General features: G+C 52.2%; 1 protein-coding gene across 1 annotated transcript in view; it reads right to left on the reverse strand.

Annotated features, from left to right (window-relative positions):
* Positions 1–17,654, reverse strand: part of LOC139560231 (collagen alpha-1(VI) chain-like) — a 57,235-nt gene that overhangs the window by 11,361 nt on the left and 28,220 nt on the right. Inside the window, exons 20-24 of the mRNA XM_071376811.1 lie at positions 15,889–15,951; positions 15,745–15,795; positions 15,600–15,635; positions 13,334–13,396; positions 2,466–2,531 (exon numbers count right to left, since the gene is read on the reverse strand). Coding sequence (XP_071232912.1) covers positions 2,466–2,531; positions 13,334–13,396; positions 15,600–15,635; positions 15,745–15,795; positions 15,889–15,951 — 279 coding nt within the window. The remainder of the gene's footprint in view (positions 1–2,465; positions 2,532–13,333; positions 13,397–15,599; positions 15,636–15,744; positions 15,796–15,888; positions 15,952–17,654) is intronic.

Below are 17,654 nucleotides of genomic sequence, written 5' to 3' on the forward strand. Positions count from 1 at the left end.
TACTGTAATAGATGAATGGGGCTAGTTAGTGTAGGAGCCCTACTGTAATAGATGAATGGGGCTAGTTAGTGTAGTAACCCTACTGTAATAGATGAATGGGGCTAGTTAGTGTAGTAGCCCTACTGTAATAGATGAATGGGGCTAGTAGAGGAGCCCTACTGTAATAGATGAATGGGGCTAGTTAGTGTAGTAGCCCTACTGTAATAGATGAATGGGGCTAGTAGAGGAGCCCTACTGTAATAGATGAATGGGGCTAGTTAGTGTAGTAGCCCTACTGTAATAGATGAATGGGGCTAGTAGAGGAGCCCTACTGTAATAGATGAATGGGGCTAGTTAGTGTAGTAGCCCTACTGTAATAGATGAATGGGGCTAGTTAGTGTAGTAGCCCTACTGTAATAGATGAATGGGGCTAGTAGAGGAGCCCTACTGTAATAGATGAATGGGGCTAGTTAGTGTAGGAGCCCTACTGTAATAGATGAATGGGGCTAGTTAGTGTAGTAGCCCTACTGTAATAGATGAATGGGGCTAGTAGAGGAGCCCTACTGTAATAGATGAATGGGGCTAGTTAGTGTAGTAGCTCTACTGTAATAGATGAATGGGGCTAGTTAGTGTAGTAGCCCTACTGTAATAGATGAATGGGGCTAGTAGAGGAGCCCTACTGTAATAGATGAATGGGGCTGGTAGAGGAGCCCTACTGTAATAGATGAATTGGGCTAGTAGAGGAGCCCTACTATAATAGATGAATGGGGCTAGTTAGTGTAGTAGCCATACTGTAATAGATGAATGGGGCTAGTTAGTGTAGTAGCCCTACTGTAATAGATGAATGGGGCTAGTTAGTGTAGTAGCCCTACTATAATAGATGAATGGGGCTAGTTAGTGTAGTAGCCATACTGTAATAGATGAATGGGGCTAGTTAGTGTAGTAGCCCTACTATAATAGATGAATGGGGCTAGTTAGTGTAGTAGCCCTACTGTAATAGATGAATGGGGCTAGTTAGTGTAGTAGCCCTACTGTAATAGATGAATGGGGCTAGTTAGTGTAGTAGCCCTACTGTAATAGATGAATGGGGCTAGTTAGTGTAGTAGCCCTACTGTAATAGATGAATGGGGCTAGTAGAGGAGCCCTACTATAATAGATGAATGGGGCTAGTTAGTGTAGTAGCCCTACTGTAATAGATGAATGGGGCTAGTTAGTGTAGTAGCCCTACTGTAATAGATGAATGGGGCTAGTTAGTGTAGTAGCCCTACTGTAATAGATGAATGGGGCTAGTTAGTGTAGTAGCCCTACTGTAATAGATGAATGGGGCTAGTTAGTGTAGTAGCCCTACTGTAATAGATGAATGGGGCTAGTAGAGGAGCCCTACTATAATAGATGAATGGGGCTAGTTAGTGTAGTAGCCCTACTGTAATAGATGAATGGGGCTAGTTAGTGTAGTAGCCCTACTGTAATAACACAACATATGTTTTGTGGAGTTTTTTTTATAGTAACACAACAGATGTTCTGTGGACAGCACAGCTTCCAACGGGCAGAACGACAGATGAAAACATTTTAGAAAACATGGAATTCAACTGTCTCTCTGCTTTAACATCAACGTCTTTCAATAGTTCTACGTCTCTCTCTTTTCCTCCTTCCATCGCCCTCACTCCCATCTGTTTGTTTCAAGCAGAGAAAATTCATTTTACGAGCATTTTTTCTTGACGAAGAGGATACAACCACACGCACGCACACAAGCACGCACACGGCAGTTAATTGTAGGCTGAGTTGAGCATTCTTCCCACAAACACATAACTCAAACTGTTTACCCTAGAAATATGCAGCCTAGCCACTAGCCAGGGAAAAACAGAGGAGGGGGAGAGACTGCAACCCCTCTCTCTCTCAGACCATCTCTCCGTCTCTCTTTGAATAATCATACGTTTAATTTATAACAAAGAAAAAAATCTCCAAGTGCTACAGTGTCTCTCTGTCTCTCTCTGTCTCACTGTCTGTCTGTCTGTCCCTCTCTGTCTTTCTGTCTCTCTGTCCCTCTCTCTCTCTCTCTCTCTCTCTCTCTCTCTCTCTCTGTCCCTGTCTGTCTCTGTCTCTCTGTCTCTCTGTCCCTCTCTCTCTCTGTCTCTCTGTCTCTCTCTCTCTCTGTCTCTCTGTCTCGCTGTCTCTCTGTCTCTCTGTCTCTCTGTCTCTCTCTCTCTCTGTCTCTCTGTCTCGCTGTCTCGCTGTCTGTCTGCCTCTCTCCATCCATCCATCTATAGAAGAGGATGGGAGGATGGGCCAGCCCTAAGAGCCTGGTTCCTGTCCAAGTCCCTGTCTAGGTTCCTTCCATCTAGACAGTTTCTCCTAGTCAATGTGCTTCTGCCGCTGCATTGCTTGCTCTTTGGGGTTCAAGGCTGGGTATCTGTAAAGCACTTTGTGACAACTGCTGATGTAAAAAGGGCTTTATAAAATAAATCTAATTGATCTCTCTGTCTTACCGGGTTTCCTTCAGGTCCTCGGTGTCCTTTGGCTCCTTTGTTCCCTGGGAGTCCTGGCGAGTCGTTCTGCAGAGGAGAGACAGGTAGAGTTAGTAACACACACTACAGGTAGTGAAACTTTGACAAAGTGTCGTGAAAGAAAGTGAGACAGACAACTGATGAGTAACCTTTATCCTTATCTCTGGGGTCAAAGTTCACTCCACCTGGTTTGACTCTACTGTCTACTGTCTACTGTTTACTGACTACTGCCTGACTAGTGACTACTGTCTACTGACTACTGTCTACTGCCTCTGACTGGGCTACTGTGTACTGTCTACTGCCTCTGAATGGGACTGTGTTACTGTCTACTGCATACTGTCTACAGACTACCGGTTACTGCCTACTGAGCCTCTGACCCTCCAGCCCTGATCCTCTCCCTCTAACCCTCCAGCCCTGATCCTCTCCCTCTAACCCTCCAGCCCTGATCCTCTCCCTCTAACCCTCCAGCCCTGATCCTCTCCCTCTAACCCTCCAACCCTGATCCTCTCCCTCTAACCCTCCAGCCCTGATCCTCTCCCTCTAACCCTCCAGCCCTGATCCTCTCCCTCTAACCCTCCAGCCCTGATCCTTTCCCTCTAACCCTCCAGCCCTGATCCTCTCCCTCTAGCCCTCCAGCCCTGATCCTCTCCCTCTAACCCTCCAGCCCTGATCCTCTCCCTCTGACCTTCCAGCCCTGAGCCTCTCCCTCTAACCCTCCAGCCCTGATCCTCTCCCTCTAACCCTCCAGCCCTGATCCTCTCCCTCTGACCCTCCAGCCCTGATCCTCTCCCTCTAACCCTCCAGCTCTGATCCTCTCCCTCTAACCCTCCAGCCCTGATCCTCTCCCTCTAACCCTCCAACCCTGATCCTCTCCCTCTAACCCTCCAGCCCTGATCCTCTCCCTCTAACCCTCCAGCCCTGATCCTCTCCCTCTAACCCTCCAACCCTGATCCTCTCCCTCTAACCCTCCAGCCCTGATCCTCTCCCTCTAACCCTCCAACCCTGATCCTCTCCCTTTGACCCTCCAGCCCTGATCCTCTCCCTCTAACCCTCCAACCCTGATCCTCTCCCTCTAACCCTCCAACCCTGATCCTCTCCCTCTAACCCTCCAACCCTGATCCTCTCCCTCTAACCCTCCAGCCCTGATCCTCTCCCTCTAACCCTCCAGCCCTGATCCTCTCCCTCTAACCCTCCAGCCCTGATCCTCTCCCTCTGACCCACCAGCCCTGAGCCTCTCCCTCTAACCCTCCAGCCCTGATCCTCTCCCTCTGACCCTCCAGCCCTGATCCTCTCCCTCTGACCCTCCAGCCCTGATCCTCTCCCTCTAACCCTCCAGCCCTGATCCTCTCCCTCTAACCCTCCAGCCCTGATCCTCTCCCTCTAACCCTCCAACCCTGATCCTCTCCCTCTAACCCTCCAGCCCTGAACCTCTCCCTCTAACCCTCCAGCCCTGATCCTCTCCCTCTAACCCTCCAACCCTGATCCTCTCCCTCTAACCCTCCAACCCTGAACCTCTCCCTCTAACCATCCATCCCTGATCCTCTCCCTCTAACCCTCCAGCCCTGAACCTCTCCCTCTAACCCTCCAGCCCTGATCCTCTCCCTCTAACCCTCCAGCCCTGATCCTCTCCCTCTAACCCTCCAACCCTGATCCTCTCCCTCTAACCCTCCAGCCCTGATCCTCTCCCTCTAACCCTCCAACCCTGATCCTCTCCCTCTGACCCTCCAACCCTGATCCTCTCCCTCTAACCGTCCAACCCTGAACCTCTCCCTCTGACCCTCCAACCCTGATCCTCTCCCTCTAACCCTCCAACCCTGATCCTCTCCCTCTAACCCTCCAGCCCTGATCCTCTCCCTCTAACCCTCCAGCCCTGATCCTCTCCCTCTAACCCTCCAGCCCTGAACCTCTCCCTCTAACCCTCCAGCCCTGATCCTCTCCCTCTAACCCTCCAGCCCTGATCCTCTCCCTCTAACCCTCCAGCCCTGATCCTCTCCCTCTGACCCTCCAGCCCTGATCCTCTCCCTCTAACCCTCCAGCCCTGATCCTCTAACCCTCCAGCCCTGATCCTCTCCCTCTAACCCTCCAGCCCTGATCCTCTCCCTCTGACCCTCCAGCCCTGATCCTCTCCCTCTAACCCTTAGCTTGTTAACCCTGTCCCTTTGTCTCTCCTCTCTCGGAGAACCTCGCCCTATCCCCTCTAACAATCACCTTCTCTTGTAACAACCTTCCAGCCCTCCGAAAATCTGACCTGAAGCTCTCAGTGTCTGCCTCTGATGTTTATGGAACAGACATGGGCTAGTCATATATCACACACACACACACACACACAAACTCACACACACACACACACTGTTCTCGTTGATTGTATCTCTACCATAAATCTTTCCTCCAGTGACAGTTTGACAGAGACAATTATAAACATTATTTAAGATGGCTATCCTAACCTTGTTATTTAAGCTAGGTCATTACCCTGTTCTTCTCTTCTGGTCTTAAAAAGCTACAGGCCAGGTTATGAAGGCTTTAGTTATTTTAGTGGTATGGGCCTGGGGGCTTGGGCAAAGAACTAGGGCTGAGGGGAGGGGTGAGGGGAGGGCTGAGGGGAGGGCTGAGGGCTAGGGCTCAGGTATGGGGCTGAGGGGAGGGCTGAGGGATGAGGATGGGGCTGAGGGCTGAGGATGGGGCTGAGGGCTGAGGGGAGGGCTGAGGGGAGGGGTGAGGGATGGGCTGAGGGGAGGGCTGAGGGGAGGGGTGAGGGGAGGGCTGAGGGGAGGGGTGAGGGATGGGCTGAGGGGAGGGCTGAGGGGAGGGCTGAGGGGAGGGGTGAGGGATGGGCTGAGGGGAGGGCTGAGGGGAGGGGTGAGGGATGGGCTGAGGGGAGGGCTGAGGGGAGGGCTGAGGGATGGGGCTGAGGGGAGGGCTGAGGGGAGGGCTGAGGGGAGGGCTGAGGATTGGGGCTGAGGGTAGGGCTGAGGATTGGGGCTGAGGGAAGGGCTGAGGGATGGGGCTGAGGGGAGGGCTGAGGGGAGGGCTGAGGGATGGGGCTGAGGGCTGAGGATGGGGCTGAGGGGAGGGCTGAGGGGAGGGGTGAGGGATGGGCTGAGGGGAGGGCTGAGGGATGAGGATGGGGCTGAGGGCTGAGGATGGGGCTGAGGGCTGAGGGGAGGGCTGAGGGGAGGGGTGAGGGATGGGCTGAGGGGAGGGCTGAGGGGAGGGCTGAGGGGAGGGCTGAGGGGAGGGGTGAGGGGAGGGGTGAGGGATGGGCTGAGGGGAGGGCTGAGGGGAGGGCTGAGGGGAGGGGTGAGGGATGGGCTGAGGGGAGGGCTGAGGGGAGGGCTGAGGGGAGGGGTGAGGGATGTGCTGAGGGGAGGGCTGAGGGGAGGGCTGAGGGATGGGGCTGAGGGGAGGGCTGAGGGGAGGGCTGAGGATTGGGGCTGAGGGGAGGGCTGAGGGATGGGGCTGAGGGGAGGGCTGAGGGGAGGGCTGAGGGATGGGGCTGAGGGCTGAGGATGGGGCTGAGGGGAGGGCTGAGGGGAGGGGTGAGGGATGGGCTGAGGGGAGGGCTGAGGGGAGGGGTGAGGGATGGGCTGAGGGGAGGGCTGAGGGGAGGGCTGAGGGATGGGGCTGAGGGGAGGGGTGAGGGGTGGGGCTGAGGGGATTTCTGAGGATTGGGGCTGAGGGGAGGGCTGAGGCATGGAGCAAGGGCTGAGGGATGGGGCAGAGGGGAGGGCTGAGGGATGAGGATGGGGCTGAGGGCTGAGGATGGGGCTGAGGGCTGAGGATGGGGCTGAGGGCTGAGGGGAGGGCTGAGGGATGGGGCTGAGGGCTGAGGATGGGGCTGAGGGGAGGGCTGAGGGGAGGGCTGAGGGGAGGGCTGAGGGATGGGGCTGAGGGGAGGGCTGAGGGGAGGGCTGATGGGAGGGGTGAGGGATGGGCTGAGGGGAGGGCTGAGGGGAGGGCTGAGGGATGGGGCTGAGGGGAGGGGTGAGGGATGGGCTGAGGGGAGGGCTGAGGGGAGGGCTGAGGGGAGGGCTGAGGATTGGGGCTGAGGGGAGGGCTGAGGATTGGGGCTGAGGGGATGGCTGAGGGATGGGGCTGAGGGGAGGGCTGAGGATTGGGGCTGAGGGGAGGGCTGAGGGATGGGGCTGAGGGCTGAGGATGGGGCTGAGGGGAGGGCTGAGGGGAGGGGTGAGGGATGGGCTGAGGGGAGGGCTGAGGGGAGGGGTGAGGGATGGGCTGAGGGGAGGGCTGAGGGGAGGTCTGAGGGATGGGGCTGAGGGGAGGGGTGAGGGATGGGCTGAGGGGAGGGCTGAGGGGAGGGCTGAGGGGAGGGCTGAGGGGAGGGGTGAGGGGAGGGGTGAGGGATGGGCTGAGGGGAGGGCTGAGGGGAGGGCTGAGGGGAGGGGTGAGGGATGGGCTGAGGGGAGGGCTGAGGGGAGGGCTGAGGGGAGGGGTGAGGGATGTGCTGAGGGGAGGGCTGAGGGGAGGGCTGAGGGATGGGGCTGAGGGGAGGGCTGAGGGGAGGGCTGAGGATTGGGGCTGAGGGGAGGGCTGAGGGATGGGGCTGAGGGGAGGGCTGAGGGGAGGGCTGAGGGATGGGGCTGAGGGCTGAGGATGGGGCTGAGGGGAGGGCTGAGGGGAGGGGTGAGGGATGGGCTGAGGGGAGGGCTGAGGGGAGGGGTGAGGGATGGGCTGAGGGGAGGGCTGAGGGGAGGGCTGAGGGATGGGGCTGAGGGGAGGGGTGAGGGGTGGGGCTGAGGGGATTTCTGAGGATTGGGGCTGAGGGGAGGGCTGAGGCATGGAGCAAGGGCTGAGGGATGGGGCAGAGGGGAGGGCTGAGGGATGAGGATGGGGCTGAGGGCTGAGGATGGGGCTGAGGGCTGAGGATGGGGCTGAGGGCTGAGGGGAGGGCTGAGGGATGGGGCTGAGGGCTGAGGATGGGGCTGAGGGCTGAGGGGAGGGCTGAGGGGAGGGCTGAGGGATGGGGCTGAGGGGGAGGGCTGAGGGGAGGGCTGAGGGGAGGGGTGAGGGATGGGCTGAGGGGAGGGCTGAGGGGAGGGCTGAGGGATGGGGCTGAGGGGAGGGGTGAGGGATGGGCTGAGGGGAGGGCTGAGGGGAGGGCTGAGGGGAGGGCTGAGGATTGGGGCTGAGGGGAGGGCTGAGGATTGGGGCTGAGGGGATGGCTGAGGGATGGGGCTGAGGGGAGGGCTGAGGATTGGGGCTGAGGGGAGGGCTGAGGGATGGGGCTGAGGGCTGAGGATGGGGCTGAGGGGAGGGCTGAGGGGAGGGGTGAGGGATGGGCTGAGGGGAGGGCTGAGGGGAGGGGTGAGGGATGGGCTGAGGGGAGGGCTGAGGGGAGGTCTGAGGGATGGGGCTGAGGGGAGGGGTGAGGGATGGGCTGAGGGGAGGGCTGAGGGGAGGGCTGAGGATTGGGGCTGAGGGGAGGGCTGAGGATTGGGGCTGAGGGGAGGGCTGAGGATTGGGGCTGAGGGGAGGGCTGAGGATTGGGGCTGAGGGGATGGCTGAGGGATGGGGCTGAGGGGAGGGCTGAGGATTGGGGCTGAGGGGAGGGCTGAGGGATGGGGCTGAGGGCTGAGGATGGGGCTGAGGGGAGGGCTGAGGGGAGGGGTGAGGGATGGGCTGAGGGGAGGGCTGAGGGGAGGGGTGAGGGATGGGCTGAGGGGAGGGCTGAGGGGAGGTCTGAGGGATGGGGCTGAGGGGAGGGGTGAGGGATGGGCTGAGGGGAGGGCTGAGGGGAGGGCTGAGGGGAGGGCTGAGGATTGGGGCTGAGGGGAGGGCTGAGGATTGGGGCTGAGGGGAGGGCTGAGGATTGGGGCTGAGGGGAGGGCTGAGGGATGGGGCTGAGGGGAGGGCTGAGGAGTGGGGCTGAGGGGAGGGCTGAGGGATGAGGATGGGGCTGAGGGCTGAGGATGGGGCTGAGGGGAGGGCTGAGGTATGGGGCTGAGGGGAGGGCTGAGGGATTGGGGTGAGGGGTGGGGCTGAGGGGATTTCTGAGGATTGGGGCTGAGGGGAGGGCTGAGGGATGGGGCAAGGGCTGAGGGATGGGGCAGAGGGGAGGGCTGAGGGATGAGGATGGGGCTGAGGGCTGAGGATGGGGCTGAGGGCTGAGGATGGGGCTGAGGGCTGAGGGGAGGGCTGAGGGATGGGGCTGAGGGCTGAGGATGGGGCTGAGGGGTGAGGATGGGGCTGAGGGCTGAGGGGAGGGCTGAGGGGAGGGCTGAGGGGTGAGGATGGGGCTGAGGGGAGGGCTGAGGGATGGGGCTGATGGCTGAGGATGGGGCTGATGGGAGGGCTGAGGTATGGGGCTGAGGGGAGGGCTGAGGGATTGGGGTGAGGGGTGGGGCTGAGGGGATTTCTGAGGATTGGGGCTGAGGGGAGGGCTGAGGCATGGAGCAAGGGCTGAGGGATGGGGCAGAGGGGAGGGCTGAGGTATGGGGCTGAGGGGAGGGCTGAGGTATAGGGCTGAGGGGCTGAGGGGAGGGCTGAGGGATGGGGCTGAGGGGAGGGCTGAGTGATTGGGCTGATGTGAGGGCTGAGGGGAGGGCTGAGGGATGGGGTATGGGGCTGAGAGGAGGCTGGGGGATGGGGCTGAGGGGGGGGCTGAGTGATTGGGCTGATGGGAGGGCTGAGGGGAGGGCTGAGGGGAGGGCTGAGGTATGGGGTATGGGGCTGAGAGGAGGCTGGGGGATGGGGCTGAGGGATGGGGCTGAAGTGAGGGCTGAGGGGAGGACTGAGGGATGGGGCTGAGGGATGGGGCATGGAGCAAGGGCTGAGTGGAGGGCTGGGGTTAAGGTGCCTAAAGGCTGGAGTATAGGGAATGGAAGGGTAATTATGTTTAGGTGAAGAAACGTGAACTTGTAAGTTGAGCTCAGTCCCACAGCCTCCCCAGAGGAACAAAGTAAAAAGAACCATGGCCAATCAGAGGATAACTATAACGCATCACTGGGACTATAACACATCACTGGGACTATAACACATCACTGGGACTATAACACATCACTGAGACTATAACACACATCACTGGGACTATAACACATCACTGGGACTATAACACATCACTGGGACTATATCACATCACTGGGACTATATCACATCACTGGGACTATAACACACATCACTGGGACTATAACACATCACTGGGACTATATCACATCACTGGGACTATATCACATCACTGGGACTATAACACACATCACTGGGACTATATCACATCACTGGGACTATATCACATCACTGGGACTATAACACACATCACTGGGACTATAACACATCACTGGGACTATATCACATCACTGGGACTATATCACATCACTGGGACTATAACACATCACTGGGACTATATCACATCACTGGGACTATATCACATCACTGGGACTATAACACATCACTGGGACTATAACACATCACTGGGACTATAACACACCACTGGGACTATAACACATCACTGGGACTATATCACATCACTGGGACTATAACACATCACTGGGACTATAACACATCACTGGGACTATAACACATCACTGGGACTATATCACATCACTGGGACTATATCACATCACTGGGACTATAACACATCACTGGGACTATAACACACCACTGGGACTATAACACATCACTGGGACTATATCACATCACTGGGACTATATCACATCACTGGGACTATAACACATCACTGGGACTATAACACACCACTGGGACTATAACACATCACTGGGACTATAACACATCACTGGGACTATATCACATCACTGGGACTATAACACATCACTGGGACTATATCACATCACTGGGACTATATCACATCACTGGGACTATAACACATCACTGGGACTATATCACATCACTGGGACTATAACACATCACTGGGACTATAACACATCACTGGGACTATAACACATCACTGGGACTATATCACATCACTGGGACTAAAACACACATCACTGTGATTAAACACACATCACTGGGACTATAACACATCACTGGGACTATAACACATCACTGAGACTATAACACATCACCGGGACTATAACACATCACTGGGACTATATCACATCACTGGGACTATAACACATCACTGGGACTATAACACACCACTGGGACTATAACACATCACTGGGACTATATCACATCACTGGGACTATATCACATCACTGGGACTATAACACATCACTGGGACTATAACACACCACTGGGACTATAACACATCACTGGGACTATATCACATCACTGGGACTATATCACATCATTGGGACTATAACACATCACTGGGACTATAACACACCACTGGGACTATAACACATCACTGGGACTATATCACATCACTGGGACTATATCACATCACTGGGACTATAACACATCACTGGGACTATAACACATCACGGGGACTATAACACATCACTGGGACTATAACACATCACTGGGACTATATCACATCACTGGGACTATATCACATCACTGGGACTATAACACATCACTGGGACTATATCACATCACTGGGACTATATCACATCACTGGGACTATATCACATCACTGGGACTATAACACATCACTGGGACTATATCACATCACTGGGACTATAACACATCACTGGGACTATAACACATCACTGGGACTATAACACATCACTGGGACTATATCACATCACTGGGACTATATCACATCACTGGGACTAAAACACACATCACTGGGATTAAACACACATCACTGGGACTATAACACATCACTGAGACTATAACACATCACTGGGACTATAACACATCACTGGGACTATAACACATCACTGGGACTATAACACATTACTGGGACTATAACACATCACTGAGACTATAACACATCACTGGGACTATAACACATCACTGGGACTATAACACATCACTGGGACTAAAACACATCACTGGGACTATATCACATCACTGAGACTATAGCACATCACTGGGACTATAACACATCACTGGGACTATAACACCCTCACTGGGACTATAACACACATCACTGGGACTATAACACACATCACTGGGACTATTAACACATCACTGGGACTATAACACATCACTGGGACTATAACACATCACTGAGACTATAACACATCACTGGGACTATAACACATCACTGGGACTATAACACATCACTGGGACTATAACACATCACTGGGACTATAACACCCTCACTGGGACTATAACACACATCACTGGGACTATAACACACATCACTGGGACTATAACACATCACTGGGACTATATCACATCACTGGGACTATAACACATCACTGGGACTATAACACATCACTGGGACTATAACACACATCACTGGGACTATAACACACATCACTGGGACTATAACACACATCACTGGGACTATAACACATCACTGGGACTATAACACATCACTGGGACTATAACACATCACTGGGACTATAACACATCACTGGGACTATAACACCCTCACTGGGACTATAACACACATCACTGGGACTATAACACACATCACTGGGACTATAAAACATCACTGAGACTATAACACATCACTGGGACTATAACACATCACTGGGACTATAACACATCACTGGGACTATAACACCCTCACTGGGACTATAACACACATCACTGGGACTATAACACACATCACTGGGACTATAACACATCACTGGGACTATAACACATCACTGGGACTATAACACATCACTGGGACTATAACACATCACTGGGACTATATCACATCACTGGGACTATAACACATCACTGAGACTATAACACATCACTGGGACTATAACACATCACTGGGACTATAACACATCACTGGGACTATAACACATCACTGGGACTATAACACATCACTGGGACTATAACACATCACTGAGACTATAACACATCACTGGGACTATAACACATCACTGGGACTATAACACATCACTGAGACTATAACACGTCACTGGGACTATAACACATCATTGGGACTATATCACATCACTGGGACTATAACACGTCACTGAGACTATAACACATCACTGGGACTATAACACATCACTGGGACTATAACACATCACTGGGACTATAACACGTCACTGGGACTATAACACATCACTGGGACTATATCACATCACTGGGACTATAACACATCACTGGGACTATAACACGTCACTGGGACTATAACACATCACTGGGACTATAACACATCACTGGGACTATAACACATCACTGGGACTATAACACATCACTGGGACTATAACACATCACTGGGACTATAACACACATCACTGGGACTATAACACATCACTGGGACTATAACACATCACTGGGACTATAACACACATCACTGGGACTATAACACGTCACTGGGACTATAACACATCACTGGGGTTCAACTAGAGAAATGAGCTGCCCACATACTCTCCCCTCATTTCCTGGTATCCATGACAATGACACATACACAGCTGCAGCAGCTCACAACTTTTAACACACACACAAGCACACAGACACACACAGACACAAGCGTCCAGAACATTAAGCGTTACCAGCTGCAAGACTGAAAGATAGAGGGAGAGAATAAGGAGCGGGAGAAGAAGGAGCGGGAGAAGGAGGGAAAGACTGGGGAGGGAGAGACTTGGGAGGGAGAGACTGGGGAGGGAGAGAAGAAGGAGGGAGAGACTGGGGAGGGAGAGACTGGGGAGGGAGAGAAGAAGGAGGGAGAGACTGGGGAGGGAGAGAAGAAGGAGGGAGAGACTGGGGAGGGAGAGACTGGGGAGGGAGAGACTGGGGAGGGAGAGAAGAAGGAGGGAGAGAAAAGGGAGGGATAGACTGGGGAGGGAGAGACAGATACAGATGGTGTGACTCACGTCCAGGCCGGGGTTTCCAGGCTCTCCGTCATCTCCTTTGGGTCCCGGGGTTCCCTTCCCGCCCTGAAGATCACAGGTCAGGGGTCAGAGACAGTTGTCATGGAAATCTCTTGATGAATCAGACCAAATACAACTGGCAAATCGTCATGTCTCAGATAAAGAAGGACTGTATCTGAAATGGCATTCTATTCCCTATATAGTCATGAAATAGGCTAGGTCAAATGCTGTATACTACACAGGGTGCCATTTGGGAAACACCCTTGGCTTGACGTTTGTTTCTCACCAAACCCAGATGAATACATCTACTCTAACACCCAGATGAACCCAGATGAATACATCTACTCTAACACCCAGATGAACCCAGATGAATACATCTACTCTAACACCCAGATGAACCCAGATGAATACATCTACTCTAACACCCAGATGAATACATCTACTCTAACACCCAGATGAACCCAGATGAATACATCTACTCTAACACCCAGATGAACCCAGATGAATACATCTACTCTAACACCCAGATGAATACATCTACTCTAAAACCCAGATGAATACATCTACTCTAACACCCAGATGAACCCAGATGAATACATCTACTCTAAAACCAGATGAACCCAGATGAATACATCTACTCTAACACCCAGATGAACCCAGATGAATACATCTACTCTAACACCCAGATGAAACCAGATGAATACATCTACTCTAAAACCAGATGAATACATCTACTCTAACACCCAGATGAAACCAGATGAATACATCTACTCTAACACCAGATGAATACATCTACTCTAACACCCAGATGAAACCAGATGAATACATCTACTCTAACACCCAGATGAATACATCTACTCTAACACCCAGATGAACCCAGATGAATACATCTACTCTAAAACCCAGATGAACCCAGATGAATACATCTACTATAAAAGTAATTCACAGTCTGGGAAACAGTTACAGTAACACTAGTCATCATGACTGATTTGAGGTTAAAACTCTGAACTTGAAATGTCATGGTGTTTAAGCCTGCCATGTTTTCCACATCTAAAGTGCTCAGTAAGCTCTTCTCAATTCATCTGGCATTGAGTTGAATATGATCCAATCCTGGCATAATGAATTAATATATTTCAGTGTAACATCCTGGTACTATGGTACTGTTAATGTACTGTAGGACCTACTGTTATACATCCTATACCAGGGTAGAGTAGTGGTTCCTGTGTTCATATAGGACTGTTGTTTTATACATCCTATACCAGGGTAGAGTAGTGGTTCCTGTGTTCATATAGGACTGTTGTTTTATACATCCTATACCAGGGTAGAGTAGTGGTTCCTGTGTTCATATAGGACTGTTGTTTTATACATCCTATACCAGGGTAGAGTAGTGGTTCCTGTGTTCATATAGGACTGTTGTTTTATACATCCTATACCAGGGTAGAGTAGTGGTTCCTGTGTTCATATAGGACTGTTGTTTTATACATCCTATACCAGGGTAGAGTAGTGGTTCCTGTGTTCATATAGGACTGTTGTTTTATACATCCTATACCAGGGTAGAGTAGTGGTTCCTGTGTTCAGGGTTAGGGTTCTTAACATGCTGACTGGACAGTAGTATAGTGTAGTGACCCTTGTTCTGTACCGATTTATTTATTTAACCCGTATTTAACCAGGTCAGTTGACTGAGAACACACTCTCATTTACAGCAACGACCTGGGAAATACTTACAGGGGAGAGGAGGGGGGGGGGGATGATTAGGTGACCGTGATGATGTGAGGACCAGATTGGAATTTAGCCAAGACACCGGGGTTAACACCCCTACTCTGACCACAGAGAGTCAGGACACCCGTTTAACGTCCCATCTGAAAGACGCCACCCTACACAGGGCAATGTCCCCAATCACTGCCCTGGGGCATTATTATTTAAACCTACTGGCCCTCCAACACCACTTCCAGCAGCATCTGGTCTCCCATCCAGGGACTGACTAGGACCGACCCTGCTTAGCTTCAGAAGCAAGGCAGCAGCGGGATGCAGGGCGGTATGCTGCTTCCAAAGTTCAGTCTCTTGGGACTGTGGATAGAGTGCTTGCCTCTGAACCAGAGAGACCCAGGCTATCGTCCTTACTTGCCTCTGAACCAGAGAGACCCAGGCTGGAGTTCTGGTTAGGCTATCGTCCTAACTCGCTACGGTACTATGATAGCGTAATATAGTGTGAGACTCTGCCTTGGGGCTGATACTGAGGTGAGAGGTTATAGGTGAAAGGTGAACTCACCGGCTCTCCAATGCCCCCTCGTTGGCCGGGGTAACCCTGAGAGAGGAGAGGGATGTGTGAGAGACGGCAGACAACACACACACACACACACACACACACAACCATGAACCCAAAACACAATACATCAGATGTAACACAACTGTACCTGGAAACCATGGCAACCTTCAGTTCCATTTCCTGGTGCCCCATCTTCTCCCTGAAACAGAAGAGACAGAACACTTCAGCCATCCCTCGTTCTTTTTTTATTTCATTTCCCCTCCCCCAAATGTTCTCTCTCTCGCCCTCTCACCCTGCTTCCGATCTGGCCTCTGTCTCCAGGAGCTCCTTTGATTCCTCTTGGTCCTTTGGGGCCCTGGGAAATTTAGTTTAGATAGGAGAGAGATGGGAAAGGGAGTTTAGATAGTTAGGAAATCAGACTGGGAACATGAGAAATTAAGTTCAGATATTAACGGAGGAAGACTTCCTGACCACCTGACCTTTGACATCATTTAGCCAGACACTTTTATCAAAATCAAAATATCCACCTGGTGCACGGCACACTGGTTGGAAAATAAGATGACAAAACCTGAAAGACCCTCAGCTTCGTGATGCAGGTGTGATTAGACTCCCAGCTTAGTGATGCATGTGTGATAAGACTCCCAGCTTAGTGATGCATGTGTGATAAGACTCCCAGCTTAGTGATGCATGTGTGATAAGATCCCCAGCTTAGTGATGCATGTGTGATAAGACTCCCAGCTTAGTGATGCATGTGTGATTAGACTCCCAGCTTAGTGATGCATGTGTGATAAGACTCCCAGCTTAGTGATGCATGTGTGATTAGACTCCCAGCTTAGTGATGCATGTGTGATAAGACTCCCAGCTTAGTGATGCATGTGTGATAAGACTCCCAGCTTAGTGATGCATGTGTGATAAGATCCCCAGCTTAGTGATGCATGTGTGATAAGACTCCCAGCTTAGTGATGCATGTGTGATTAGACTCCCAGCTTAGTGATGCATGTGTGATAAGACTCCCAGCTTAGTGATGCATGTGTGATAAGATCCCCAGCTTAGTGATGCATGTGTGATAAGACTCCCAGCTTAGTGATGCATGTGTGATAAGACTCCCAGCTTCGTGATGCATGTGTGATAAGGCTCCCAGCTTAGTGATGCATGTGTGATAAGACTCCCAGCTTAGTGATGCATGTGTGATAAGACTCCCAGCTTCGTGATGCATGTGTGATAAGGCTCCCAGCTTAGTGATGCATGTGTGATAAGGCTCCCAGCTTAGTGATGCATGTGTGATAAGGCTCCCAGCTTAGTGATGCATGTGTGATTAGACTCCCAGCTTCGTGATGCATGTGTGATAAGGCTCCCAGCTTAGTGACGCATGTGTGATAAGGCTCCCAGCTTAGTGATGCATGTGTGATTAGACTCCCAGCTTCGTGATGCATGTGTGATAAGACTCCCAGCTTAGTGATGCATGTGTGATAAGACTCCCAGCTTAGTGATGCATGTGTGATTAGACTCCCAGCTTAGTGATGCATGTGTGATAAGATCCCCAGCTTAGTGATGCATTTGTGATAAGACTCCCAGCTTAGTGATGCATGTGTGATAAGACTCCCAGCTTAGTGATGCATGTGTGATAAGACTCCCAGCTTAGTGATGCATGTGTGATAAGACTCCCAGCTTAGTGATGCATGTGTGATAAGACTCCCAGCTTAGTGATGCATGTGTGATAAGATCCCCAGCTTAGTGATGCATGTGTGATAAGATCCCCAGCTTAGTGATGCATGTGTGATAAGATCCCCAGCTTAGTGATGCATGTGTGATAAGACTCCCAGCTTAGTGATGCATGTGTGATAAGATCCCCAGCTTAGTGATGCATGTGTGATAAGACTCCCAGCTTAGTGATGCATGTGTGATAAGACTCCCAGCTTAGTGATGCATGTGTGATAAGACTCCCAGCTTAGTGATGCATGTGTGATTAGACTCCCAGCTTAGTGATGCATGTGTGATAAGACTCCCAGCTTAGTGATGCATGTGTGATAAGATCCCCAGCTTAGTGATGCATGTGTG

This window comes from Salvelinus alpinus, chromosome 30 (genome assembly GCF_045679555.1).
Source record: "Salvelinus alpinus chromosome 30, SLU_Salpinus.1, whole genome shotgun sequence".
NCBI classification, from domain to species: Eukaryota; Metazoa; Chordata; class Actinopteri; order Salmoniformes; family Salmonidae; genus Salvelinus; species Salvelinus alpinus.